General features: G+C 39.4%; 1 protein-coding gene and 1 pseudogene across 3 annotated transcripts in view; both read right to left on the minus strand.

Moving 5' to 3' along the window:
• Window positions 1-831: 831 nt before the first annotated feature.
• SF3B3 (splicing factor 3b subunit 3) overlaps window positions 832-27,416 on the minus strand; it is a 40,874-nt gene continuing 14,289 nt past the window's right edge. For all 3 annotated transcript variants that reach the window (XM_006909840.3, XM_006909839.3, XM_006909838.3), the window contains exons 10-26: window positions 26,660-26,755; window positions 22,819-22,891; window positions 17,539-17,690; window positions 17,120-17,275; window positions 16,234-16,389; window positions 15,553-15,696; window positions 13,792-13,914; window positions 12,912-13,066; window positions 11,491-11,665; window positions 10,555-10,760; window positions 10,310-10,466; window positions 9,206-9,331; window positions 6,354-6,566; window positions 5,725-5,823; window positions 4,880-5,023; window positions 4,142-4,246; window positions 832-3,771 (exon numbers count right to left, since the gene is read on the minus strand). In XM_006909840.3, the coding sequence (XP_006909902.1) occupies window positions 3,631-3,771; window positions 4,142-4,246; window positions 4,880-5,023; window positions 5,725-5,823; window positions 6,354-6,566; window positions 9,206-9,331; window positions 10,310-10,466; window positions 10,555-10,760; window positions 11,491-11,665; window positions 12,912-13,066; window positions 13,792-13,914; window positions 15,553-15,696; window positions 16,234-16,389; window positions 17,120-17,275; window positions 17,539-17,690; window positions 22,819-22,891; window positions 26,660-26,755 (2,421 nt within the window). In that variant the 3' untranslated portion in view covers window positions 832-3,630. The remainder of the gene's footprint in view (window positions 3,772-4,141; window positions 4,247-4,879; window positions 5,024-5,724; window positions 5,824-6,353; window positions 6,567-9,205; window positions 9,332-10,309; window positions 10,467-10,554; window positions 10,761-11,490; window positions 11,666-12,911; window positions 13,067-13,791; window positions 13,915-15,552; window positions 15,697-16,233; window positions 16,390-17,119; window positions 17,276-17,538; window positions 17,691-22,818; window positions 22,892-26,659; window positions 26,756-27,416) is intronic.
• On the minus strand, window positions 12,075-12,193 carry LOC112478203 (annotated as a pseudogene).

Raw genomic sequence — 27,416 nt, forward strand, 5'->3', positions numbered from 1 at the left:
AGTGTGGGAACTGAAGCGTAGTGGTTAGAAGGCACAAACTTCCAGTTATAAGATAACTAAGTACTAATGATGTAGTGTACATGATGACTACAGATAACACTGCTGCATGATCCATGAGTTATTAAGAGTAGACTCTAAAAGTTCTTATCACAAGAAATTTTTTCTTCAATCCGAGATGGATGTTATCATTTCACAATGTATGTAAGTCAAACCATTATGTTGTACATCTTAAACATATAATGTATATCAATTTTAACTCAATAAAACTGGAAAAGAAAAAATCTTTCCAGCTCTAAGATTTCTAATAGAGAAATCAAGTCCAGAGAAGGTCCCTCAATTATGGAGCTAAAATGCTATCTATTTATCCCTCCAAATCCTCTCTCATCCAGCACTCATGTGGCTACATCGACAGAGAATTTGATATGTCTGTTGACTCTCACAAGTAAAGCAGTATAAGGGGAAAGAGAGAACACCACAGGGAATGTATTGGCTGGGAAGGGAAGGAGACTCAGGTCCATGATTATTTGGTGACTCCTACAGGAAAACAAAAACTTCATTGTGCTGACCTAAACCCAAAACATTAAGAACTCAGGTTTGGCTCAATAAGCACCCACAACGTGCTAGGCACTTTTGGTATATGCTCATTTTATTCTTATTATCAACCTGTTTTTTATCTCCATGTTATGGATGAGGAGCCAAGGAGCCTGACCAATGTTGTGGATCTTATCAGAGGCACGGACTTGACTCAACTCAGGTGTTATGAATTCATGTCTACACTTATTTAGAAGTTCCTATTCCAGACTTAAGTGTTTCTCAGTCTTCAGGAAGAGGTGCCAAAGAATCCGTATTTTTATTGAGTGGCCAAAGATATGATTTTCATGGTTAGAAAAACTTGAGAAAAAAATAAAACAAAACATATAAATAAAGTTTGTACTCCCAAGACAGAATCACTTGGACTTTCTGATTAACTGTTGAAATTCTTAGGAACCAAGATGCTGTTTTAAATAAGGTTAGGCAGCATATTTAGATTTCCATACAGCTGATGTTACACTGTTCTCTTTACCTTCTACAGTCGAGAAAACTAAGACTCAGAAGTTTCAAATGGCTTGCTCAAATTTACCCAGTTATTTGGCCAAGCCAGGATCAAACCTATTGCTGGATTCTAGTTCTCCTTCTACTATCAACACATTTTGGCTGACAGTTTCACATGTGTAAGCTCTATCCCCTCTATTAGAACATTGAGCTAAGCTAAGTAGGCCCTGTGAATTTCTGTGCTTGGCACTATGCTTGGAACATTAGCACATGATCTGCTGTCATCTATCAAATAACCTTCCACAAGATGCACCCATAATTAATTCTGTGACAATCTCACTGAGTTTCTATCATTTTCACTGGGCTTTGGGATACAGAGGAATGGAAAAGGAAAGAATCTTGTAATATACTGGAAGCACAAAAAGACAATCCAACATAAAATCCACCCCTGCCTTGCCTACCTGTAGCTCTCTAGTGAGTCAATAATCAGACGACTACACTTTCCCATTTTTGGTATTAAGATCTGAGATTCAATATTATATGCTATAAAATCAGAAGGGCTTCAAATGGCCTAATTACAAGTTTCCCTCCCCACTTTGCTCTTATGCACAGTTCCTGCTTATCTCTGTTCCCTGCCAGTCCATGAACTTATTCAAACAAGCCAATCACACCCTCCCACATGAACCAGGGGGTACCCACCCTCTTGATACTACAAAGGCTGGATCCCACAGCCCCTTGTTTACTGGGTTCCTGAGTACAATTCAGGTGGGTTTGCAGGGCACGGCATCCTCCCACCCTGGGCAGTGGTTATGTAACTAATAAACTGCTGTCCGTATCATTCAAAAAAAGAAATGGCGACAATTCCTGATTCTATACCGAGATCGACGTTCCTTTCTTCCATATCCTCCCCCACTATTGTAGAAAGAAGTATTTCAGGAAACAAGTTAGGAAAAGTGAGCTGCTGCTCAAACATCTATGCTGAGTTTCTCAAACTATTGCATTACCAATGCTATACAATCTGACAGACTAAATAGAAGGGGTTTAGGTGGGGGCCACAGGAAAAATGGGCTCTGGCATTAGGCTGTGCACATGTCATTGAACAGTACTGTGTACCATGCAAATCTATTAGCTAAGCGAGAAAGAGTTATTTAGGAACTCAATTTCTAACGAAATCTAAGTCTCTACTGACTGATCTAAAATCAAGTCATAATTATAAAGATACAAAGTTCCATAGGACAGGGTCAGGAACCCTCTCTGCACTGGATTATGGGCTGTTTGGGGTCGAAGACTGTGTAAAATCACCTCCATTCCTGATTCTAACCCAGTGCTAGCCACAGAGGATCTACTCAACAGAAGTGGCTGAGCACATGCGCATCAAAGAACATTTTACTTTGTGAAGTACTGAGAATAACAGTGGGCTCAGGTCTCTGCCAAGTTCAATAAAGCTGAGGGGACTGCCTGGAAGATTAAGGCTTCCTACACAGCCGGACAAGAGGAAGATGACCAAATTCTTAGGTGTGGGCTAGAAGATTTCTGGGACTGGGTCACTTCCAACTGACTATCATTGTTGGCTACCAGTGTTGCCTCCTTGTACCCCAAAGGCCCCCCAGAGCCCGCAATGTCTGCTACAGACAAGCTCCCTATTATCCATGTGCCCTAAGCAGGTACCACATATAATGACTTTGTTCCCAAGGGCAGGTTGGTATCTGAACACTTCTGTACTTACTGATCCTTCCTAGTAGTCCTATAGCAAAAGATCATTTTAGGAGCTATAGAAGTAAAGGGAGCAACTGTTAAGAGACAACCCAGCTGGAATTCATGCCAAACCCTTCACTGTTAAGACCTCAAAGTAGAAGGAGGCTAAAAGAGGGATGGATAAATCAGCCACCCTTTCCCAATATCCAATGGGAAGAGGCGTGGATGACCACATGTTTACTACTGAGCCCAAGTTTCATCTGCACAGCAAAAAGAACTAGAGAAAGCCAAAAAACCATAATCCTGGAAGCGGGAAGCCACAGGGTACCAGAAATCCATGTAAGCAAGCAGCTGGAAGGAAGGACACTCAGTTCTTCCTGTTCCAATTATTACCTAAATTCTCATCCCTAGAAAAGACACATAGACACAAACTACCTTAAAAACTAGGTCTGTATTTCTGGTTAGGTTCCAGAGTGGCAGAACTCAGGCGTTAATAGTATATCCAACCTGGTCCCTACCTCGGCTTGCCTCCCTCCCTCCTAGAGATAACATTGTACAAAACTATATTTACAGAAAAACCAGTTAAAAATTAAGGGTGTGTACAAAAGACATGAGAGCCTGAACTATCAATACAGGGAAAGCTTCAGGGACCAGGGAGCATTGTATTCCACCGGAACCTTGGGCAACGTATTATGTACCAGGCAGGGAGAAGTGCAGCGAATCTCAGTGCCAATTTTAGGGGAAACCAGTCACTCTAGGGGAGGAGTGGATGGGAAAGAGCTGTTCCCTTAAATATTGCAGAGTGTTAATTATCTAGCCACCCTTCTTCTGCTATATAGGTTCAGAGCCAGGTAGTGGGGGGATATAAAACAGTCTCAGACAAGCCCCACAGGAAAAAGCAACTCAGAATGCATAGCGGGTCCGGATGTCCTCAAGCTTCTTGGACACCTCAGGTGGGGTTCGGTCTAGCTCTTCGGAGACATTCTTTTGTTTGTTGGGCTCCATGGAGTTGAACTGCTCACAGAGGTCTCCATCAATCACATTCTAAGGCACGGAAAAATGACAGCGAAAGAAAAAGGTTAGCTGCCCAAAGAAAATGGCACATTCTAAAGCAGTAGCTTCAAGGAAAGTTTATCTCCTACAAATACCTTAACCCCATTTACAGAACCAGGAACACTATTCAAAATTGATCCTTAGTAGCCAGAGTTCTGATCAGCAAAATTGGGTAAAACCTTTTCTCTGGCTGTGGTCTGCCCAGAGGGGACCATTTCCTCCCAGTCCTGTTTCCCTGTCAATCCACTCCCTTGACATGCTCCTTCATTCCAGATCGTTCTGATTTTTAAGGGAGTGAAAAGACTGGTTAAATGAGTTAAAGATCCCTTTTTTCGACCCAGATTTTCCAACAAAGTCCTACCTTAACAGGGAAATAATAGGAACGAAAGCTGAGGTGGTCTCGCCCACAGAGAGGGGGATGCTCAGACCGCAGGTGCATCTCCACGTGCTGGAAGAAGTCATGGTCCTGGCAGAAGTTAACAAAGAATATGTCACTAAAAGAAAAAAGTGATTCCAACTACAAGTCTATGGTTTCCAGAAACAGAATGAACAGAGGAACCCCTGATTTTACCATGTAAACAGAAGTCAAATACCTAAATCACTCCTCCGATGCCCATGGATTTTCCTGCTACAAGATAGCTAAAACCTGAAAGAAAACCTTCCTGTATTTGCAGAACGTGAGAGAATACCACACGTAAAGAGTGGTTTGTGAAGTCGGATTCCTGATCCCAGCTTCCTTGGCTGGAATGACATAAACCAAGTTTTGCCAATCTTAGAGTTGACTTTAGGAGGCAATAAGTGCCCCAGTCCTCATCAGTCCATCATTTTGTGGGGTCTGGTTCTGGGGTTTTGGCCTCTGAATAAGCCTATATCCATATCAGAATTGACCAAACCCTGGTACAGTATGAACACAAATGACTTTGCCCAGGGGGAAAAAAATGAAAAAAATGAGATTCCTATGTCCCCAGATACTTCTGTCACCTTATAAAATTTCCACAACACTCCTACTTTCAAGTGGGAATTTTGCCCTCTTAGGGAAGATTTAGCACAAAGAAACCATCGTGAGGAGCAAAATCCAGAGCAGCACAGTAGAGTTTACCTCATGAGATGTGAACGGGACAAGGATGCCAATTCCTCCTGATAAGGTGGTATAGACAAGCGATTCTGAGCCTCCAGGGATCAGCGTGGTCTTCTGTAATGACAGCACTGTCTCCCCAACATGATAGTTCATGATCACCTCTGCCTGCAAGTCAAAAACAGACCAGTAACTGTGTGGGCTCTCGGGAGCCTGTTCTAGATTCCCAAGAGCAAGCAGCACCCCCAAAGGGCAGATTTCATCATCTTTAAAATCCAAGAATAATTTAAAATGTTCTTAACATTTACTTAGAGCTTAAATACCTTATAAACATGCTGACATTAGATTATTTCTGATGAACAGTTGTTAAATTATCATTTACAATTCAAAAAAAAGGAAACCACAGAAAATGACTTAAAAAAAAAAGAAGCAAACACTAGATTTGCCCTCTGAAAGAAATCTACTTTTTAGAAGTCCAGAGATGCTCTATTATGGAAGTACAGCCCTACAGGAGAAGGGTAAGGCCCAGGACACACTTCAGAGAAGAGCTGGTTAGTACCGGTAATAAATCTGTGCAACTATCTTTTTCAAGGAACCCACTGTGCTCTGAAGAGATTTTACGCTACTAAAATATCTCAGAAAAATTTATATCCTACAGTCATAAAAATGAGGTAGTGACTTGGTCACCTTACATCAAACTTGGCATCCATCCATCACAGGATACATACTGTCAACTTAGGAACTTTCATGCATGGGAACGCCCTCAGCATAGTCATGTGGACTGCAGATAATTCATGTTTCCTCAGTGAGAGTCATGGGAAATATACAAGGGCTGGTGCCTCTCTTTTGGGGCCCCTTCTGAAACTTACCTTCTGAGAGGCCCCATTGAGCAAGCCCCGGTCCCACAGGGCTTTATTTCCTGTGGGATCCTCATCCACTTCGTCGTTGGTGTTAGGTGGGAGCCTCACCTACAACAAAGTGACACAAATCACAGGGCTGGGTCCTGCATCTACTCACCTGAATCCACAAGCAACATGCTGGCCTCAGATCCAGGCAAGCAAGCCTGGGGCACTGCCGTTGGCAAAGGCCTGAGCCCAAGTCTCCTGTACCTGTTTTAGTGTCTGAGGAGTGATAAACTCAGGAGAATCAACATAGCAAGAACAAAAACAAAGACCACAGAATATAAGCAAGAGAAGTGAGATGGGGCTTAAAAAGATAAGCTGAAATTCTAGCAAAAAGTGAACATTAAGTAACAGACAAACTAAACCTATCATTATAAAATCATGTTCCAAAAAGAAGAGGGAGGTGAAACAGATACAAAAACTAATGAGGCTTAAAGAATGCAAAATTTTCTTTTTAGAGTGAGTTTTAATAGAACCAAACTTTAGACTTATTTTTACTTTGCATATTAGAGATCATAGTTCTGAGTCCTTGGCTTTATCACAAAATGAGCCGGCTTTCCTACACATCACTGTAACCCAAGTAGACATCAACTCACCACACAAATGTTGCCAAACTTGTCTGCCCCAGCTACAGTGTCATAGTCAAGGAGGCTAGCTGTGGTGACCCATCGCGGGTAGGTGTCATCAGCAAAGATGATGAGCTGGTTCTCATTACGCTTGTAGCGAACCCAGATGAAACTTTCTTGGACGTCAGACACAATTACCCTGTGCCCAATAGTCTGGATCCCGGAGATATAATTGGCGATATGCTGGGAAAAACAAAGACAGCAAAAGGTGTAACCTTGAGGTTCAGAACCCACAGAAAGTCCAGCTTGCCCTGATCGCAACATAATAAGGTCTATAGAATGGCAGTAGTCAACAATAAATCCCTAGAGATGGGAAAACAAGCTAAATGGTTTTAATGTAGTATCACAACAAAGTGAATCACACGAATTTTCGTTTCCAGTGCATACAAGTTACATTTACATTATACTGTAGTCTATTAAATGTGTAATAACCTCATGTCTAAAAGACACTGTATATTCCTTAACTTTAAAGTAGTTTATTACTAAAAACTGCTAACCATCATCTGAGCCTTCAGTGAGTCATAATCTCTTTGCTGGTGGAGGGTCTTGTCTTGATGTTGATGTCTGCTAACTGATCAGGGTGGTGGCTGCTAAAGGCTGGGCTGGCTGTGGCAATTCTTAAAATAAGACAAGGAAGTGTGCTGCATCAGCTGACTCTTCCCTTCATGAACAATTTCTCCGTAGCATGAGATGCTATTTGATAGCACTTTACCCACAGAACTTCTTTGAAAATTGGAGTCAATCTTCTCAAAACCTGCCACTGCTTAGCAATTAAGTTTATGTACTGTTCTAAACCATTTGTTGTCATTTTGACAATCTTCACGGCAACTTCACCAGTAGATTCCATCACAAAAAAACACTTTGCTCATCTGTAAGAAGCAACTCTTCATCCATTAAAAAATTATCATGAGATTGTAGCAATTCAGTTACATCTTCAGACTCCACATCTAGATTCTAGTTATCTTACTATTTCTACATCTGCAGTTACTTTCTCCACTGAAATCTTAAAGTCATCCATAAGAGCTGTTATTGTTGATATTTTCACCTCTTCCCATGAATAACAAACGTTCTTAATGGCATCTAGAACAGTGAGTCCTTTCCAGAAGAATTTCAGTTCACTTTGCCTAGATCCATCAGAGAAATCACTATCTATGGCAGCTATAACCTTACAACATGTATTTCTTAAATAATAAGACTTGAAAGTTGAAAATACTCCTTGATCCACGGGCTGCAGAATAAAGGTTAGCAGGCATGAAAACATTAACCTTATACATCTCCATAAGGGTTCTTGGAGGACTAGGTGCACTGTCAATGAGCAATAATATTTTGAAAGAAATCTTTTTTTCTGAGTAGTAGATCTCAACAGTGGGCTTAAAATATTCAGTAAACCATGTTTGTAAACACACGTGCTATCATCCAGGCTTTTTTGTTTCAGTTATTGAGGTGGAGCAGATTTAGCATAATTCTTAAGGGCCCTAGGATTTTTGGAACGATAAACGAGTACTGCCTTCAATTTAAAGTCACCAGCTGCACTAGCCCCTAACAAGAGAGTCAGTCTGTCCTTTAAGGCAGGCGTCGACTTCTCCTCTCTAGCTAAGAAAAGCCTCGATGGCCTCTTCTTCCAATTGAAAGCTGTTTCGTCCACACTTGACAATCAATCTTGTTATAGCCACCTTCGTTAATTATCCTAGCTAGATATTCTGGATATCTTACTGCAGTTTCTACATTAGCACTTGCTGCTTCACCTTGCACTTTTGTTATAGAGATGGCTTCTTTCCTTAAACCTCATGGACCAACTTCTGGTTGTTTCACATTTTTCTTCTGCAGTTTTCTTACCTCTCACAGCCTTCACAGAATTGAAGAGTTAGGGCCTTGTTCTGGATTACGCTCTGGCTTAAGGAAATGTTGTGGATGGTTTGATCTATGCAAACCGCTAAAAACTTTCTCCATATCAGCAATAAGGTTGGTTTGCTTTCTTATCATTTTCATTGGAGTAGCACTTTTAATTTCTTTAAGAACTTTTACTTTGCATTCACAACTTGGCTGTTTGGTGTTTTGACCTAACTCTGCTTTTGAAATGCCTTCATCATTATATTAATCATTTCTAGCTTTTGATTTAAAATGAGAGACGTGTGACTCTTCATTTCATTTGAACACTTACATGGCCTTTGTAAGATTATTAATTGGCCTAATTTCAATACTGTTATCTCAGAAAACAGGGAGGCCCAAGGTGAGGGAGAGACTGGGAAAGGCCAATCCACAGAGCAGCCAGAACACAAACAACATTTATCAATTAAGTTAGCTGTCTTCTACCAGCAGCTACAGTAGTAATAACTGTCACTCTTGTAACAATTACAAGAGTAACAATAAGACCACTGATGATAGATTACCATAATATAACAATAATGAAAAAGTTTAATGTTACTATAAATTACCAAAATGTGACAGAGACACACAAAGTGAGCAAATGCTATTAGAAAAATGGCATGAATAGATTTCCTCAATAGGATTGCTACAAACCAAGTTGGAAAAAAAGTAGTATCTGCAAAGCACAATAAAACAAAGAATACCTTTAGAGGAAATATATGCCTAATTCTCATGGTTAAATTATTTATAGAAGCAAGGAGGACAGGAAATCTGCTTCTCAAGAAACCCATTTCCTCCTGCTCTTCTCGAGTCCCAAGGGCCTAATTCTGAGCCTGGAATTGGGTGATTACAACAAGATCCTACTAAAGACCTGATTTTAACATTACCCACAATCCTGCCAATGTCTCCTCCTTCCGCACTAGCTAGTTCAGGGGTCTTCTACCATTGTTATTTACCTTGTTCTCACATTTTCGGAGTAACTTCTTCTTTCCCAAGTCATAGACTCGTAGAAGCTTCCCCACACCAATCAACACCCTACCCTGGAATGGGGCAATGGCAGCAGGAACCTCTTCCACTGGAGTCTGTGAGAGGAAAAGCAGACAATGTAGCTATCAGAACATACAGCCATATGCTAACCTCACTCCTTCGACCCAGAATGCCTTCCACAGGCATATCAAGAAGACAGAGAGTGATAATCTTGTGCTCATCAGAGAAATCAACCACACATACAACAATCTCTTTGAAACAGTTACTTGGGTAAACAGGTCCCACACACTGCACTTCACTCAGTGAGTACATCAACGCCAACAAGTAAGAAGCAGCCCTGGTGCCCAATGAATACCAACTCAGAGCCCATGCTAATTTGACTGGCGCCACTAATAGTGAAGTCTTAATACATGAGAAGTAACTCTGTGGAGGAACACGAAAGGAATGCTAGTGACAAGTGACATCTTAGTTGTAAGGGAGACACAATGAATTTAGCATAGAAAGGGGGCTGTGAAATAATTATTTCCTAAATAACACCCCCTCTGAGAGGGCTGAAGGAACTACATTCATGTATTGTCAGTACAGAAAACAGGATTTTTTTTCTTAATTTTAAAATTATGGTAAAATACACACATGTAAAATTTACCATTTTAACCATTTTTAAGTATACTCAGCACATTAAGTGTATTCACATTGTTACGCAACCATCACCCATCATCCAACCCCAGAACTTTTTTCCTCTTTCCAAAGGGGAAGAACACTAATTCTTTAAACTGCTAAATTTGGATCACAAACCGCTGCCTGCTTAGTGTGACTAGTAAACAGAGGTCAGTTCAGTGTACACTGGGGTGGTCAGCACGCAGGCTTCCTGTGGGACTCACAGGCAGCAGAGCTTCACTGGAGCATGAGAGCTCCAGTAGCATTTTCCATGTGCTACCAAGAGATGGATTAGAATAAATGGGTTGGCTCCCAAAATGGTCGCCAAAAGATATATATAACCCATGACTTAAACTAAAGCGAGAGAGTCTCATAGGACAACCCAAGATCCAAAAGAACCACTGGTTGAGTCCTACCTTGTGTAAAAACTCCAGCTTTTCCCCATTGTTCACAAGCTTGTAGGTATAGACAAAGCCCCCTGCAACAGATCGGGGGTTCAGTATCAGGTCTTTGGCTACGCCCACCAGCACATACCAATCATCGCCAGTGTTGGAGAACCTGCACACAGCCACACTACACAGAGAAAGAAGTCAGGCATTAGTCACAGCCCGAAGAATTCCCATATCAGCCTTTAAAACCCTGGATGTCCTGAACTCCTTACCTAAAAGCAGCCTCATTCTGTTCCAGCTGGACAAGGTCAAGTGTGTTACCCTGAATAGGATTCATTACTCGGATCACAGAGGCCCACTGCCCATTGCCAGCCTTAGGAGCTCCAAAGATGGACTCAGGGAGGTTTTCATTGAGGAATGCTGCTGCCATCTCTGCGGCTAGCTCCCGCTCGTCCTCCCCTGCTGCTTCCACCATTTCCTAAATCCAAAAAACCAAGGAAGAGTTGGTGTGTTCAGAAGTGGGTCCTGGGTGAGCAGTAGGTAAGAAGCAAGAACACCTCTAGGGGTAGCTCATAACATAGAAAGTGGTGAAGTCCGTCGACTAAACCTAGAATTTCCCAAAATGAAAATTAAAGGGAAAGGTACATAGACATGGGAAACGGGGAAGAACAATGAAGGGAAAACCAGGTACTTCTCTGTTTACCACCAAAAAGAACTAACATCAGCTATAGTGAATAGATGACTAGTGGTTTGAGAAACATCAAAAGGAAAATACCATTTTTCTACCTAACCCATTTGATTCCCCTTGCTTAGACTACTTGTCTCCTCAATTCCAGACCAGACATAGTTTTACATGGTTGGGGCTAGGAAATGATTTCTGAAAGGAGCTAATGCTATGGATGAAAGCTGTCTCCCTTGGGCCTGAATCCAGGAAATATATTAACAGGCTGTTTTAGAAACTGAAAAACTAAAGAACAGTTCCACAGAGGGAGCTAAATACTGAATAAACCCAGGTCAGTGTATTAGTCCTAAATCAAAGAAATGCTTCTAAAACCAAAGACTTTGGCAAAAGGCTCTGCCTAAAGGACCGAAAAACAGCTTGGATCTTTAAATACAACAAAAAATAATCAACAATTACAGAGTTTTAAACTTTTCAACATGGTTTCACACAAAAGCCTTTTAACAGCCCTAGAGGGCAGTCTCATCACCTCTGCCATCTGCTGCTTCCTCTGAGCTTTTGTAGCCTCCGTGTAGGCGTTGTGGTCAGTCTCAATGATGATAAGGTTGTTACTTTCAGGATGGATGACAAATTTCCTGGGTGTGTACTGCAGTGGAAAGGCTACTTGGTTGAAGACAGCACCTAGCTTCTCCAATGCCAAAATCCTGTGTCAAAAGGAAAAGGGAGTAAACAGGTCATTCACTCAGAATCTAGAAACTGGTGGTGATGGTCCACGAGTGGTCACAGCAAACACATCAATCTCTAAATCTCTAATGTTGGTATTAGGAAACATGCAACAACAGACTTCTAATCTAGAAGATTCTGCACAAGACATAAGTATACCATGATGGGCCCTCCACGTCAGCAAAAGCTCACCACTGTTCATGACAATTCTAGTTTTTACCAGTGAAATCCACATTAGATCCTCAAAGGAATTTCCTTTTTATTACTCAAAAACCTTGAAATAAAGAGGACCAATTCCATTTTTTTTTTAGGTGAGGCAACCCTTGGTTGACCTCACAGATTGCAAGGTCCTTGTCAGCTTACAATTCCTTATTTTTTAAATATTTTTTACACTTACAGCACCTGGTCTTCCTAGGTGGTCTCCCATCCAAGTACTAACTAGGCCCGACCCTCCTTAGCTTCCGAGATCAGACAGGATCGGGCTTATTCAGGGTAGCATAGCCGTAGACCCAAATTTATTGTGAACTACTGCAATTACCTGAACATATGTGGTATTTGTGCTGATGGTGTTTCAAAAAATAAATGCCCTCCTGAACGAAAATCACCTAAGCTTTATGAAATCAAGAATCCATTGTGAACAGCAATATTTATAACCAGGATATCAACAACATGGGTGGCTTTAAAATGTTAAAAAAAAAAAAAAACTACAAAAAAAGGAAAACTTAAGAAAGTCAAACTGACTAGGTTATTTTCTAGCTTGCTTTATAGGCAGCACTCACTCCAACATTGTCAGTTTAAACTACAGTTTGTCAACTTGCAAAAGACCTAAATAATTTATATTGATGTTAAAATTTAAGATGTAACACTGCAAATGACAAGACAGAGTAAGAAAAAGTTATGTGTGATCCTGCTCTAAAACTTATCTAATTATACTGCCCTGGAAAACAGGAATCTTAAATCTCAAGAAGACTGAACTGTATTGCTATGTATTAAAACTTGGCCCTGAAGTCTAAATAGAAGCTAATAAAACTCCAAACACCGAAACTTGGCTACCAGGTGCTTAAATCCTGAGCCAAATGAAAAGTTTCAATTGCAACACACTAGCTCCATGATAGAGTTGACTCTTTGCCATCTTTTCATAATTTTTTCCAAACTCTGGCAAAAACACAGTCCAACCCCTTGGCAGAAAGGCTGCCTACTGGGCTTCAACTGTGAAACTCTTCTCACCTCAGGGTATTGGTAGAGATGGCCACAATGCCCTCAGGACACTGCTCAGAGGCGAAGCCAGATGCAAATTCCAGGGTCTCATAAGACAGAGGAGTGAGATGGAAACGAGATTGGTAAGAATAGCTCAACCATGAGCGGCTTGACATGGCCAACACCTGAGGAAAGATAAAACACCTCTGGTAAGCTTGAGAAAAACTCAAACATAGTATGCTAAAGTAAACACCCTATCCTCAAATTTCAGACTGCAGAGTATCCCAATTTATTTCAGAAACCTAAAAAGCTACCTTAAGAAAAAAAAGGCTTAGATAAAAGGCAGAGTCACTATTTGCTAAAGGTGGGGGCTACTAGCCATACAACCTAATCACTTAGATCTCTGAGCTTATTTCCATGTATGTAAAATGGGAATACTATCACAAGGCTGTATAGCGACAAGGATTAAATGCATTCACAAGTAAAGAACTAGCACAGTACCCAGAAAGAGATATTCTTAGCTATAAAGGACTTCTTTCACATTACCTCATAAACCATGATATCGATACAAGGCTGCTCATGGGTAAGTGGTCCCCTAGATGGGAGGTATCCAGCTAACTCTCAGTCTGTTCCATTTGCCCAGCCTGAGGGCTGAAGGGATCAATATTTCAACTTATCAATAACCAAATCGTGGAACAGTATTATGAAACCCCAGTTAAAAAGCTCTGAAACAAGGGACTCAAGACCTCCCATGAAAAAGAAAACAAAATAACCAAGCTAGAGCTAATGTCAATCGAATTAGATACTAGTGAATTAATGAAAGTAAAACTTGTACCAAAGGGATTTATCTCAGCTGATGCCACTAACATCCAAACATGCAACATGCTGCCTGCCCCCCTTTATTACTTACTGCCTCCTGGCCTTGCATCCGGACACGAAAGAGTTTCACAGGACGAGACCCCAAGTACCTAGTGCGGGTGTCCGATAAATCCCCAGTAACAGGGTCCAGGACAGTTCTAAGCAACACACCATTCTAATAAAAAGGAGAACAGTGGGTTAAGTCTACCCATAATGGAAGTTCCCTTGGCCACTTTATATAATTTCAGAGCAGATGGGAGGAAATGAGTTGGTTTAAAGAATATCCTGATAATCAGCCAGCCATTCATTTGTTCCCTCAATAAATCACTCAAATAGTTATCGAGCATTTACTAAGTGAAAAGCACACATTTTTCACTGTTATATCCTTAAAATTTTTTATTATGTATGCTAAATTCTTTATAATTTTAAATTTTAAGATATATGCACTGTTAAAAATAATCAGATCTCTAAAAACCATTTCCCCTAAAAATAATAAGACTCCTAAGGAAATGGCTAATTCAGGTCCAGGGCACGAATGTTCTGGATAGTCCATGAGAGGAAAAAAAAAAAAGGAAAAAAAGCCCCACAAAATCTTATTAATTTTTACACTGATTACAAACTGAAATGACATTTTAGATATAGTGGATTAAATAAAACATTAAAATTAACTTCATCTGTCCCCTTGTTTGTAGCTATGGGGAAATTTAAATTACACCCGTGGCTTGCATTATATGGACAGTCTGGTCTAAGATCTACTAACTAGTTTACAGGAAATACAAACAGAGGAACATTAAATATACAAAAGAAATGGCTCTGCTAAATCCAGAGATGGGACATTCTACAAGACAAATGGTCTGGTTTCTTAACAAGTAAAAATGAGGACAGGACAGTTACCAAAAGAAACATACACAGATCAAGCATATGCAAACTACACGCAGCTTTATGTAGATCCCGAGTAGAACCAATTGTAAAGAAATTTTTGAGGGAGAAAAAGGAAAATTGGAGCATGGACAAGACAGCAGGTATTAAGAAATTATTGTTAAATTTTATTGGGCATGATAACATTACAGCCTTAAAAAAACCCACATCAGTGAAAGCTACGTTCTCCACTATTTATAAATAAAACAATGTATCATCTTGGATTTGCTTTAAAAGACTCCAAGAAAAAGAGTGAGAAAAGATAAAATAAGAAAAGATAAAATAAGAATAGATAAAATAAGAAAGTTGAAAACTGTTAAAACTGGTGATGGGTACATGGAGCTTCATTACATTAGTTTCTCTAACTTCTGTGCATGTTTGAGAATTTCTAAATTAGGAAGTAAAATTAAAAAGCAAAAAGTACATGGGCCAGATTATTTACATGTTTGAGTAAATAATCACTGAGGAAAATGAAAATCAAAAGTATGTGGTCAAAAACCCTGACACTATCTGCTCCTTCAGTTGCTGCTTTTCACGCTATGAAGAGATCAGCTACTTTGACGACAGAGAACACTCAGGGGTCCCATATTGCTAATGGAGCCCATTATGAACTGTGAGGTATTAGTTTCAAAAACTGTATATTATGAGAACTACAGGTGACTTGAGTTCTGATCCAGAGTTGTGATGGCAAACATTTTTATCAGACTCTTTATAAAAATACTTTTTTCTAGGCCTTATTTGTTCTAAATCAAGACAAGAAAAGTGAAACGAAGCAGCACTGTTCACTAACGGTAACTGAAAACGTAGGCACAGAAAATGTCCGTATTAAACAAAGGAGTACATGAAACCTAAAGGCCTGATACCAACATTGTATGTATGCCTCTGGATTTCTTACCTGTAGCCCAATATTCAGGTATAGGAAGCCAATAGAGCCCCTCTCACCCAGCTCATCCTGCTTCTCAGTCCCACCCATTTCCACAATACACAAGGACTCCGGCTGGGCTGGGAGAGCCTGCATGCTCAGAGGTTGCAAACAGTCCTAAGGGAGAAAGAGAAAAGAATAAACCATGGAAAACGACCAATTCTGGAAAAAAACCTACCCAGAGAAATCTAATTCTAAGGGTGAAGTACCATCTTGTAATGCACAAGAAAAACCTGGAGTAAGTTCTAAACGGGTAGTGGGTTAAACTGAATCTGTAAATAAACTCTACAGAGGATCATACTTTCCTCTTTTTGTCAAAGGGGACAACATGGTAAAAGTGCATAAGCAGAGGGCACCTCCTTCTTAAAAGTTATCTAAGGCCCTAAGCAAGTCCAAGTCCTTTCTTTTAAAAACAGTCTTGGGATTTTCTTTGTTTTTAAGAGTCAAGGCTTAAGCTAAGAAAGGTTTAGTAGCCTCAGATCGGCAACTTTAAAGTGCTTGCAGAAGACTCCTAAACTGTGCTGCTACAATAGCCAGGAGCGACAAGTGTAGATTTCAGGGTCTAGCCCAGGGGATCTAAGAGACAGACATCAGGAGTGGGCCAGGTGCTCAGGCTCCAACTGGAAGATCCTTGAAGTGGAGGAAAACACTCACTGAGGGGTCCAGGGAGATGATTCTGACAGTGTTGTCTACCAGCCCCACAGCCAGGAAGCGAGACCGCTGCTCTCCAGGAGGCACATTGGCCAGACTCATGCACACCACATCTGCTGACATCTCCTTCCGCTCCGTGTACTCGTTCAGCTGTCCTGACTACAGGAGTGAAGACAGAAGAGAGGTCGCAAACCACTCGAACTCATCCCCAAAACTCTGGGCCCAGGGAAGGAAGGAGGACTGTTAAGTTCTTTTTTGCTTCCTCTCACTCTTCTTCCTATAACCAATGACCAAGAATTTCTCTACTTGAGGTCCCAAGACAGAACTCTACAGGCTAACGGCAAGCAAAATTACTGACGAGAATCAAGAGACCTTTGACAACTACAGTGCGCCACATATGTTCTAAGCCAACCGAGCTCTCAGGAAATGGAAATGTGTAACACTCTTTATCTGTTTATGAGAATACTTTGGGCAAAAGAGAATTCAAATATGGAAGTTAAAGACAAAAAAATTTCAATATAGGTATAGTTAAGACTATATAAGCTGGCCACATCTACAAGACTTTGAAAGCATAACTAATTATACTCAACATGTCTCCATATAGAAAAACAAAAGAAAACTCTGAAATGAATTCAGATCTCAGAAATTAAACCTATGGCAAATATTTGGTGGAAAAGCAAGTAATTCATTGCTAACATGGGATTTTAGAATGCCAATTAAAATTAAACATGTTACCGACCCCCTACTCCCTATAAAAGGCTAAAATGGCGTGTGAACGATTTTCCTCCCCCAATTTTCTTTCTTATGAATGTAATTTAGATACCTAGACTACAACTCCCATCTTTACCTCTGGACTCTACTAAGTCTCAGTAAATAATAAATAACATACGGGATCCATTTCAAAATAGACCAGCTCTCCTCCTGTCAGGGCAATCACTACTTGTCGCTGGTTCACTGCACATTTCACAATTGTTTTCTTTCCAGGGGTCTTCCACTCATTGACCCTCTTGTCTGCTCGTATGTGCCGAATGCCATCAGGATACACCTAGAGTAACACAAGGAAACCTGACTTTAGCAATGTGACTCATCACTCATATTCATAGCTATCAGATCTGCCTGTCACACTAGCTGAGTAAATGACAAGAGTTAATAGACCCCAGGCAAGGTCAACTTAAAGAAGGTTCGTGTCTTGCAACATCTACTTCAAAGAAGTTCAAAGTTCATTAAGGTGAACACAACAGTCTACACCTCAAAGGCAAAGAAAGGACTAAGAAAGGCCAGCAGGTAAGTAGCACTGAGAATCCTCACCTGTACCAAGGCATCATCTCCTAACAAGGAGCAGGACAAGGTTGGGGTGGTACCCAAGAACCCAGAGTCAGTCACTTCTTCCACAGTCTCTCCGATAGACAACACTAGTGTGGCATTCACGAAAGACACGATGATGTATGCATCAAATTCATCTGAAAAAGGTAAGAAAAGAAAGGAGTTGGTTAGCTAAGAACTCATTAGTTACAAAGCCGAATGAGACATACTAAGTTTTCTCTTCAGAAACCTTCCAAGGCACTTCTATGTGTAGTCATCACACACACAGTCATGTGACAAACAGCACAGGATGATCCAAAAGATAACTGAAGGTCATAAAGCCTACAGATATACTTTGCTTTCTTAAATGCCTAAATACATTGAGTAGATATGCCCGCCTCTAATACCTCTGAAAACTAATATTTTCTCAAGACATTTGCTGGAAAAATGCAAGAGGACAAAGCAAGGGAATCAGAGGCATGAAGAAATCTTGAAATACTACGATATTTATATGTGTTGAATTAAACTTATTTGTGCCAGATCCCAGGCACAAGCTAGTCTTAAAAGATATTCCTCATAATCAGGAAAGGTCCCCAAGCTTCTTCTGAATAGAGCTTATGTAGGAACACAAGATCTAATGAATAAAACAGATTACTTAAGCCTCCACGAGACTAAGTCATCCTATAGCTGGAAACTGAGAATCCTAGGATGTCCCGACAGGAATTCTATAAGAACACTAGATAACCAGGAAATAGGGAGGGGGGATTGTTTATACCGCCAGTCCTTGATTTCTCTAGTTTTTCATTATTTAAAAATACAACTATTCAGTGGTCATGAGCAATCCTAGTAGGATTTACTTTTCAGTTAATGAAATGTAGTTGGATAAACAAACACTAATGAGTTTCTCAAGGTCAGAGGACCTGAGGATATAAGCAACCTCAAGTTTCTCATGCAGATACCATAGTTAAAGGCCATCCATTTCCCATACATTCCACCCTACGACATAAAACAGCTCTGTGTATGTGTGTCCCACATCCAGCACAATGTGAGGCATAAAGTTTGGTAACTGCTGAAGAAAGGCACGTTTACTTGTTTAAGAAGTTGATTTTCCTACTTTACATTTGAATTTTCTTTATCAATTCCTCTTTCTGTCCCTCTCACCCAGAAATCGGGTAAACAAAGGACAGAATGACAGGTAGACAAGGTACTAAACTGGGAGTAGCTACCTCTTCTAAGCAGAAGCAACTGTAGAACTGTTTGCCTGAGCCTTTGTCAGAGCTCAGCGCTGTAAGGCTGATCCATCTCACTCACAATCAAGGATTCCGTTTGGGTTCTAAATGTTCCAAAGGTGGTTCAGTTGAATTAAGATTACTGGATCAGTTCAGCAGAATCAGCGTTATTTTAAAAGGGGGGGGGGAGGGGCAGTGAAGATGTACTATTGCTATAGTCTATAATAGTGTTCTGACCCATTAGCAGGACATAAAAATTTGGTGAGTTGCAATCAGCATTTTTAAACAAATATATACAGAAACCAATGTGATTTATGAAACTGCGTCACACACAGTAAGGATAAGCATTGTTTTGCAAAACTTTTGCTTCAATTAATACATGCATGTACTGACAAGGTGGCTGAAAGAATCAAAGACCTTTTCCAATCATTGTAATCTAATGGCTACACCAGGAATCCAGAATAAGAATTCAATTTCCAAATCATAAGGATTAACACTGGACAAGCAGATAGCTGGTTTTACATTATTTTGTTATATATAATTGTCATCATGTACCAAATGCTTAAGGGACACCTTATGATACGGATTTGTAAGACAACACTGTTCATATTCACAAAATATGAGTAATAACACAGTTGTCCTTGAAATGGATATCTTTGTTTTAAAATTAAATTTACTGGGGTGACACTTGTTAATAAAACAATATAGATTTCAAGTGTACAACTCTTTACTATATCATCAGTATACTGCTGAAATAGGTACCCTAAGAGCATCCAACAAAACCATAATCAGTTTCCACATAACACCAAACGTGGAAGCTTTTACACCCGCTCTCAGGTTTTGCACTGGAAATTTCTGGTGTGTAAAAACAACAGGAATTACTTAATTTTAACATTATATGACTATTGTGTCCTTTCTCACATTCTCATTACTGAAGCCTAATGCTTTCAAAGCTGTATCAGAGCAAATTAAAGCCAAACAACCAAGGGCTCTAACAACTGGCCAGGATTTCCAGTCTCTTCCTTCAGTCAGGAGGTAAAGGGGCTTGACTATCAGAAAAGAGACCATACAACTTCTCATTTACATGCAAGAGAATGAGTGGAGAGAAGAAGGAGGGCTGCCTGGGTCCTTATCTTCCCTTTGGCCCAAGGCGTCAAACCACTCAGATATAAAAATAAAGAGTTGCTCAGTGGATTTAAATAGGGCAATTCAACATGTGGTAGAGCAATGACTAATATTTGAAAGCTGTTTAACATTACAGATTCCCTCAAAATATCCATTACCATATGAAAGATACTGTAATGTTTACCCTTTCCATTTTATGGCGAGGACCTGCAGCAGATTAGTTATTCTTATGTCTTAAGGTTACAGGTTAAAAGTTGGAGTTCAGAACAAAAGCAAGCTTCAGTCAAGATAAATGGCTATGAACCATAAATACCCATGTTGCTTTTTTCCAGGGGTTGCAAGTTTCATATTAAAAAATATCAGTTCATATCTCAGTGAAGAATTTATCAGAGTATGAAAATGCATCTTTTGTATCAATTAATAAGGACTTCTATCTGTCTGAGCACTGCTGAAGCACCCCAGAGAGAATGCTTTATTCTTCTTTTCCCAGCCTTAGTATCTGAGGCTCAACAAGCAGCCCACTTCAAAGAATAAAGCCAAGTGACCATCCACTATTAAGTCCCAATATCATTTTATATTCAGAATACTCGGTGCTTGTCTTGACTCAGATTATACTGGGGAGGAGGGCAGAAGGAGGAAGGGAGTCTCCAGGGCCTGATCATATAAAAACACCTGGAACATACAAAACTCCAAGGGAGAGTATAAAGCTAAGGTTTTCCAGCTACAGGCTCTTTCAACTTAAAGACAAATCAGTAGCATGTTCCACATTCTGTGGGAGAAAATGAGAGAGGCTGATTCCTGCCACTGACCATTTAATATACAAACAGATATGTGTGCACTATTACAATGCACGTGGATATCCAATTGCAAAGTTACCCTCTGAGAGATGCCATCAGGGCAGCCTCAACATTTTGTGTAGGTCCCTCTACCTGGGTAAACTCTAAGACCTCATGGTAGACCCTAGCAGTAGGTACACACCTGTGGTGATCAGCACCTTCACCAGCCACCTGTGGAAGAGAAAAAAAGGCTTGGTATTGGTAGTGTGCATCACCAAGTACCAGCCAAGGTTAGTAATTGCCTGAAAGACTGCAGCATGTGTGGACATGTGGGATGTTCACCCAATAGTAACTTGGGGTATCTAAGTTACTATAAGAATGAACAGAGAAAACCTGACCTGTTTTCATAAGTGATAGCCCAAAACAGAGTTTCTAAAGAGTAAAATTTATGGAGATATAGTCTTCTCTCAGATTTTGGTATTAAGAGCAGAACATTTTTCTGCTACAAGTTCCATCACTAACTGCTTATCACTAACTTACCAAACACTGTCCCCAAAAAGCCTTCCCTGATCCTCAAAAGTATGTCCTCTCCTCTAACCCCATCTTTGGCTACATGCTTGTGCCTTTTATTATTATCAGAACACAAAAGAATTTGGTATGCTTGTCTTCTTCAGATGGCAAGTGCTCTAAAAGTAAGGACCTATCTTAATTACTGAGTACACAGTGGACACTCAAAAGACTGCAGGATGAAAGTACAGAACTTATCCTACACCAAATCAGAAAGAACCACAGACTCCCACTGCAGGGTTAGTCAAATGAGCACTGAACTGAGATTCAGGAGACAAGGTTTTCGATCTCCATTACCTTAGTGAGCTATTTTGGGAGACTCAACCTGTGATTTCCCACTTTCTTCATAAAAATGAGGGTAACTTTTCTGTACATCTAAATCTATTTTAAAACAAAGCTTAAGAAGTTAAACAAACAAGGAGGGGAGCACACCAAGTTTTACCTCAAAAGATCTTCCTAATTAAATAGTCTAGGCAATGTTTTCAAGAACCATGTCAATGAGACACCAAGCACTGACCAGTTTATGAAATTACATGCAATGGGGAAATCTTTCAAAACCATTTATCTAATAATTATTTCTCAACTAAAATAAGCCTACTGATTTCCTATTCACTTTCCTTTCTTCTCAACTCAGACTTGATTCCAGTGCCTACATGGAAACAAAATCCACCAACATGTATATTCTGCTAACAGAGGTCTCCCTCTTACACATTTCCCAGCTCCCTTAAATTTGTTCCTCACAATCAGAACATCTAAATATCAGGAAGAATTCCAGCTGTTTTCTTGGAAAAGCTTTGTATGCTGGCCAGCATGATCTTACTCACCAGTCCTACATTCCTGAGGGAACAAGAGGAAAATGAGGTCTAGGAATAGAAATGACCTCTGGCCCCAGAGTAAGTCAAAGGGAAAATAAAAACTGATTTTTATTTCTAAGGGACTGAATGAAATTCAACTGTCACAAGACTTTCCTGGCATTGCGCTACTATGCATTTTCACATAGCTTTCAAACTTTTAGGAAGGAGTGATCATTTTTATCGAGGAGTTCAGACTTCCTTCTCTTTCCTCCACCCCTTCTTTTCCACTCGCTCAAAAATTCCAATTCCATTCAATCAATCCCTGCTTTTCTTAAAAACAACTACACCCATCGAGCAGGACTAATTAACAAGCTTTACCAAATTTCTTAATACCTAGAATAACACCATCAATTTCATTGTTATCAGCACAACAGGTAAGAACATGGTTGAAGAAAAATTAAGCAAAAACTTTCCTTCATACCATATCTCTTACACAGATGGAACCAGTGTCTTAAAGATAAATACAAAGACCATCGCACAAAACAGCTCCATGATATCCAAGTGTGTATGTACCAAATATTAATAGTCACCCTATGCATCCCTCATCCATGTGTACAAATAGTATGTGAAAACATCCTGATTGGGAAAGCCTCGAAAACATGGTATTAGGCCAGGAAAAATTTCTAGTATACAGTGCTAGATGTGATATAGAAATATTATGAATGCAGTCTCTTAAGCCTTATACTGTCAATGGCACCCAGACTCTCATTTTGAGGGTTGGAAAGGGCCGCTTACCTTCAATGTGCCGGCGCACTGTCCAGACAGCATTGGGGTTACCGGGTAGTTCAGAGACAGCCATTTCTGACACCTGACAGAAGAGATAAACCACATATCCAGTGAGCATGGATCTCAGCTCCCTGCTTACAACTACACTAGATAATAAGGTCCCAAAGGCAGTGCTCACAATGTATGCTGGATTTTAAAAAATGTAACCATTAAATACAAAGAGAATCTTAAAATCAGCAAAAGTAGTTAGTTACCTACAAGGGAGCACTTATAAGACTGGCTGGCAGCTGATTTCCCAAAAGAAACCATGCAGGACAAAAGGGCTTGGCACAAAATATTTGACATAATGAAAACCCAAGATCTACAACCAAGAATATTTCATTTAGCAAAGCTATCATTTAGAGTTGAAGGACAGATAGTTTCCCAGACAAAAATAAGCTAAAGGAATTTATCATCACCAAGTCAGTATTACAGAGAATGTTGGAGGGACTTCTTTAAGAAAAAACATGTATCAAAAATAGGAATAAACAAAGATAATAACTGCATTCCGATCAACAAGTACCTAAATAGAAAAGAATTAAGTGCTCTAACCAAAATATAGAGTGGCTGAATGGATAAGAAAAAAAGACCCCTACATATGCTGCTCACAAGAGACTCACTTTAGATGAAAAGACACACATAGACTAAAAGGAAGGGGATGGAAAGATACTGCCTTCATGGACCTAGAAGGTATTGCGCTGAATGAAATGAGTCAGAGAGAGACAAATATCCCATGATTTCACGTACATGTGGAATCTAAAGAACAAAATCAACAATAACAAAAGCGGAAATAAACTCATAGATACAGAGAATATTTAAAGGGATACTAGATGGGAGAGTAGTTGGGGGGGAGACAAAGAGGTTAAGAGGTACAAATGGATAGATGCAGAATAGACATGGAGATACAGAGTGTAGCATGGGGAAGATGGTTAATAATGTTATAATAAATATGGAAGGGGGAAGAGGAGTACTAAATTTAGTGGGGTGATCACTTTGCGAGTTACATGGATCTCTGAACACTATGCTATACAACTAACTGAAACTGGTATATTATTGTACGCCAACTATAAGCGGAAAAAAAACAAAAAAACCTCGTTGAATTGTACAAGGTAAATAAAGTAACTAGTTGTCTATCATATTTCAATAAAGGCAAGGGAAGAAAAGCCGGGGAAATGTCCAGGGGAGACCTAAGGAAGGAGTAAGAGGTTATGGAAGGGGGTGGGAGGGACTGTCAGAACAGCTGTTCCTGTGGGCCACAGCAGAAGCTCCCCCATGTGACATGGACTTTGGGAGTGAAAAGAGAACAAGAGCAGTGTAGAAACTATACAGTGTGGTTATTCAATAGACAGGTCATGCCTGGAAGAGTCTTCCTTCATTCCCTTCATAGTTCTTTCAAATGCAGCAACTATAGAAGTAAAACTCTATTTTCTCCATAAATACATAAATTTTAATATTTTCAGTTGAGAAACAGTTGAATTATGATACTATGCCTAAAAGGCTGTTCACCATGGTCTTAAATTTAGCCTACTGCCTGAAATACTCAAAATTTTTAAAAAGTGCATTGCCATAGAAAATTATAGACCCAATTAGACAAGACACTACGAAATAAATCTGAGGAGCTTCTCCCAATGGGTAAATTCAGAAGAGTCAACTGTATGTAATAATTATAGACATGCTGTTTTTTTAAAATGGACTAAAAACAGTGTACAAGAGGCGAGAGTTGTGCCACTTGGGTAACAGAGAAAATGAATAAAGGAAAACAAGTTTTCTTCAGTAAAAAAAAAAGAGAGAAAAAAAAAAGGTAACCATCTAGTCAAAGAACATTAAGAACCAAAAAGCCTGGAGATATTGACAATACCCATGACAGACTTTTAGCAAGAAATGATGAAACATCTGGGAGGGTAGTTGTTATAGCCAAAGCTATATGCTTCCTTTGGTCATGACATGCCTGCATCATCCACAAAAACAGGACACATAGAAATGAATCAGGCCATCTGAGCTGGCATTTCATAAGAGCGAGCTTCCCTTATCCTCTTGGCTGGCAGTTATCTCTTCCACCTATAAATTCTCACAAAAGCCACAATCACCATCTCTTAGGGCACTTTTCTAAAAAGTGATTTGAAGACCTGTCCTTCCTACTAGATTTTCATGCTCCTTAAGGTCAGAGTAAAGAGTCCTATGAATGTCCTATAGGTTCTCAGAGTAAATGAAATATCTAACGTGAATTCAAAATGATCTAGAAAGAGAAACTAAAGAGTTATACATGAACTCTCTATACTACCTTTGCAATTTTACTATAAATCCAAAAACATTCCAAACTAAAAATTTTATTATTAAATGTTTTTAAATGACCTAGAGACAACATATTAGCTTATTATATTATACCGTGTAACTACATTATGTAGGAAGAACTCATGTATATTCATCAAAGGCATTATCCTTTTCTTAATTTACGAATAGCAGAAATACCTGATCATGGTACAGGAGAATCCTGGAAAAATTATCAACAAAATGTAAATGTCAGGCATGCTATACTCTATACCAAAAGTAATACCTGACAGTGACCCTGTTCAACTGAGACTGTAATTTAGCATACAATATGGTTCAAATACACGTATAGAAACAAAAGCAATGTTTAACAATTTTAAAATATTTTTATATATAACGAAGATTTCTTTTTTTATATAGAATAGGAAAAAAGTGGTAGGGGCAGGGGACTCAAAATGATTCTTAATTGGGTCCTTTATTTCACACTTTACACAAAACTTTCTGTTAATACATATATGCATTTTGGAGGCATGCTGGCTTCCATCATATGGAATCCAATAGAATCCAATGAATAACACAAGTAACTAAGCAAGAACTATTGGTCTAAATTGGGTTTGGGTCATTGAGAAGTTAGTGGATTGGTGAATATTTTGACAGTCAAAAATCTATCGAATTCCTTTATAGCAATATTAATAGCTAACATTTATTGAACAATTATTATATGCCAGAACATAGGCATTAAATAATTCACACATCAATCCTTTAAGGTAGATGCCATTATTAAGCCCATTTTACAGAAGAGGAAACAAAAGCTTAATAACAGCTATTAAGTGGTTACAGCCAAAACTGAGGTTATCTTGGCTGTGTTCCAATAAAAATCTACAGAAACAGATAACTGTCTCTGAAAAGTCTATATATAGTCTGCAAACTCCGACCTCTGAAAGCAGATTGTCATAGATTTTACTAACAAAATCAATTCCAGGGCATTTGCCAAAAGGAATCAACACTAGAACCAAGATGAGATGTGGGATTTGAGAAGATAATTTTGAATGTCTGTATTACCTAAAAGATCCAACAATAAAGGATTCATTACATAAATTCTGATCCATCCACCTGGATGGAGAAGTGCAGAATCATTAAAAATGATATGACTTAAGAGCACACAGCAATAAATTCAGATATAAAAAGAAATAGTATTAACATAGTAAAAAATGTTAAGTTTCTGAAATCCCTGAATAAAGACCAAGACTAAAAGGAAATGGAGTAAAATGTTCCATGCAGATTTCCTAACCTCCATGTTATGGCTAGAGTAAGCCTGGTACTAGGAAAGATGTTTTTTCCCTTTTATCCCCATTTGCCAATTTTTGAAATGTGCCTGTTGTGCTAACATGTTAAGGAATAGAATATTTAAACTCCAAACTTTATGGAAATAGAGAAAACATTTTTCTTTCATAGAAACATTAAGTTTATCTTAGATCTCATCAGAGTAAAGCCGTAGGATGCTTCATCGATGTTTCCCTCCAACCCCTGCAGATGATCTTACCTCAAGTCCATGCCTTAAGACTCTCAGAGATGATCGGGGTCCTCTACCACAGGCCACATACAGCTGTGGAGTGTCTTCATTTGCCAGATCAGCTATCTGTAGAGAAAAAAATGCCTACTTGTGCTAAGTTTTCACAATGATCCCTAATTATTCTCAGGGAACAAACTACTCTTCAGTTTACTAAGCTTATATATTGGCTATTGGCCCTGGCAGCATGAAAGAAAAGGCCCAATGTTCCAAAAAGCAAATCAGTTGGAAGATGGGTTTTACCAACACACGAAAGGCTTGTTATCAGCTAAGTTAGCAAAGAACTTTTTTAGTAAAGTATTATGTAACCTCCAACTGAAATTACCATTTCCTTCCAAATAAAAACTAAAACTTATCAGTATCTGTGACTGTCACCAATATAATCATTTATTCATATAAATGTTTATAGATATTGCCAATTATCATTTCCCTTGTCATTACTTTAAAACTTGTATTTGTTAGGACTGCACACAATCACAGCTGCCCTATCTACAGATGCTCCTATGAAGTAGCTGACCAACTCATGGGTAACTGCATCTGGTTGTTTAGCCACCAAATGGAGAAGTCAAGTGTTTCATACTGGCATCCCAGACATCTAGTTGTTGGTTTCCAGTACAATTATTTGTTGATCAAAATATGAAAAGGTTAGTCATTTGTATTGTAGTTTTGTCAAATTGGACAATTCTAATGAAAACTCTCGACCGTAAGGCAGTGCATCCTACTTTAATAT

This window comes from Pteropus alecto, unplaced genomic scaffold, assembly GCF_000325575.1.
Source record: "Pteropus alecto unplaced genomic scaffold, ASM32557v1 scaffold42, whole genome shotgun sequence".
Classification (NCBI taxonomy): Eukaryota; Metazoa; Chordata; class Mammalia; order Chiroptera; family Pteropodidae; genus Pteropus; species Pteropus alecto.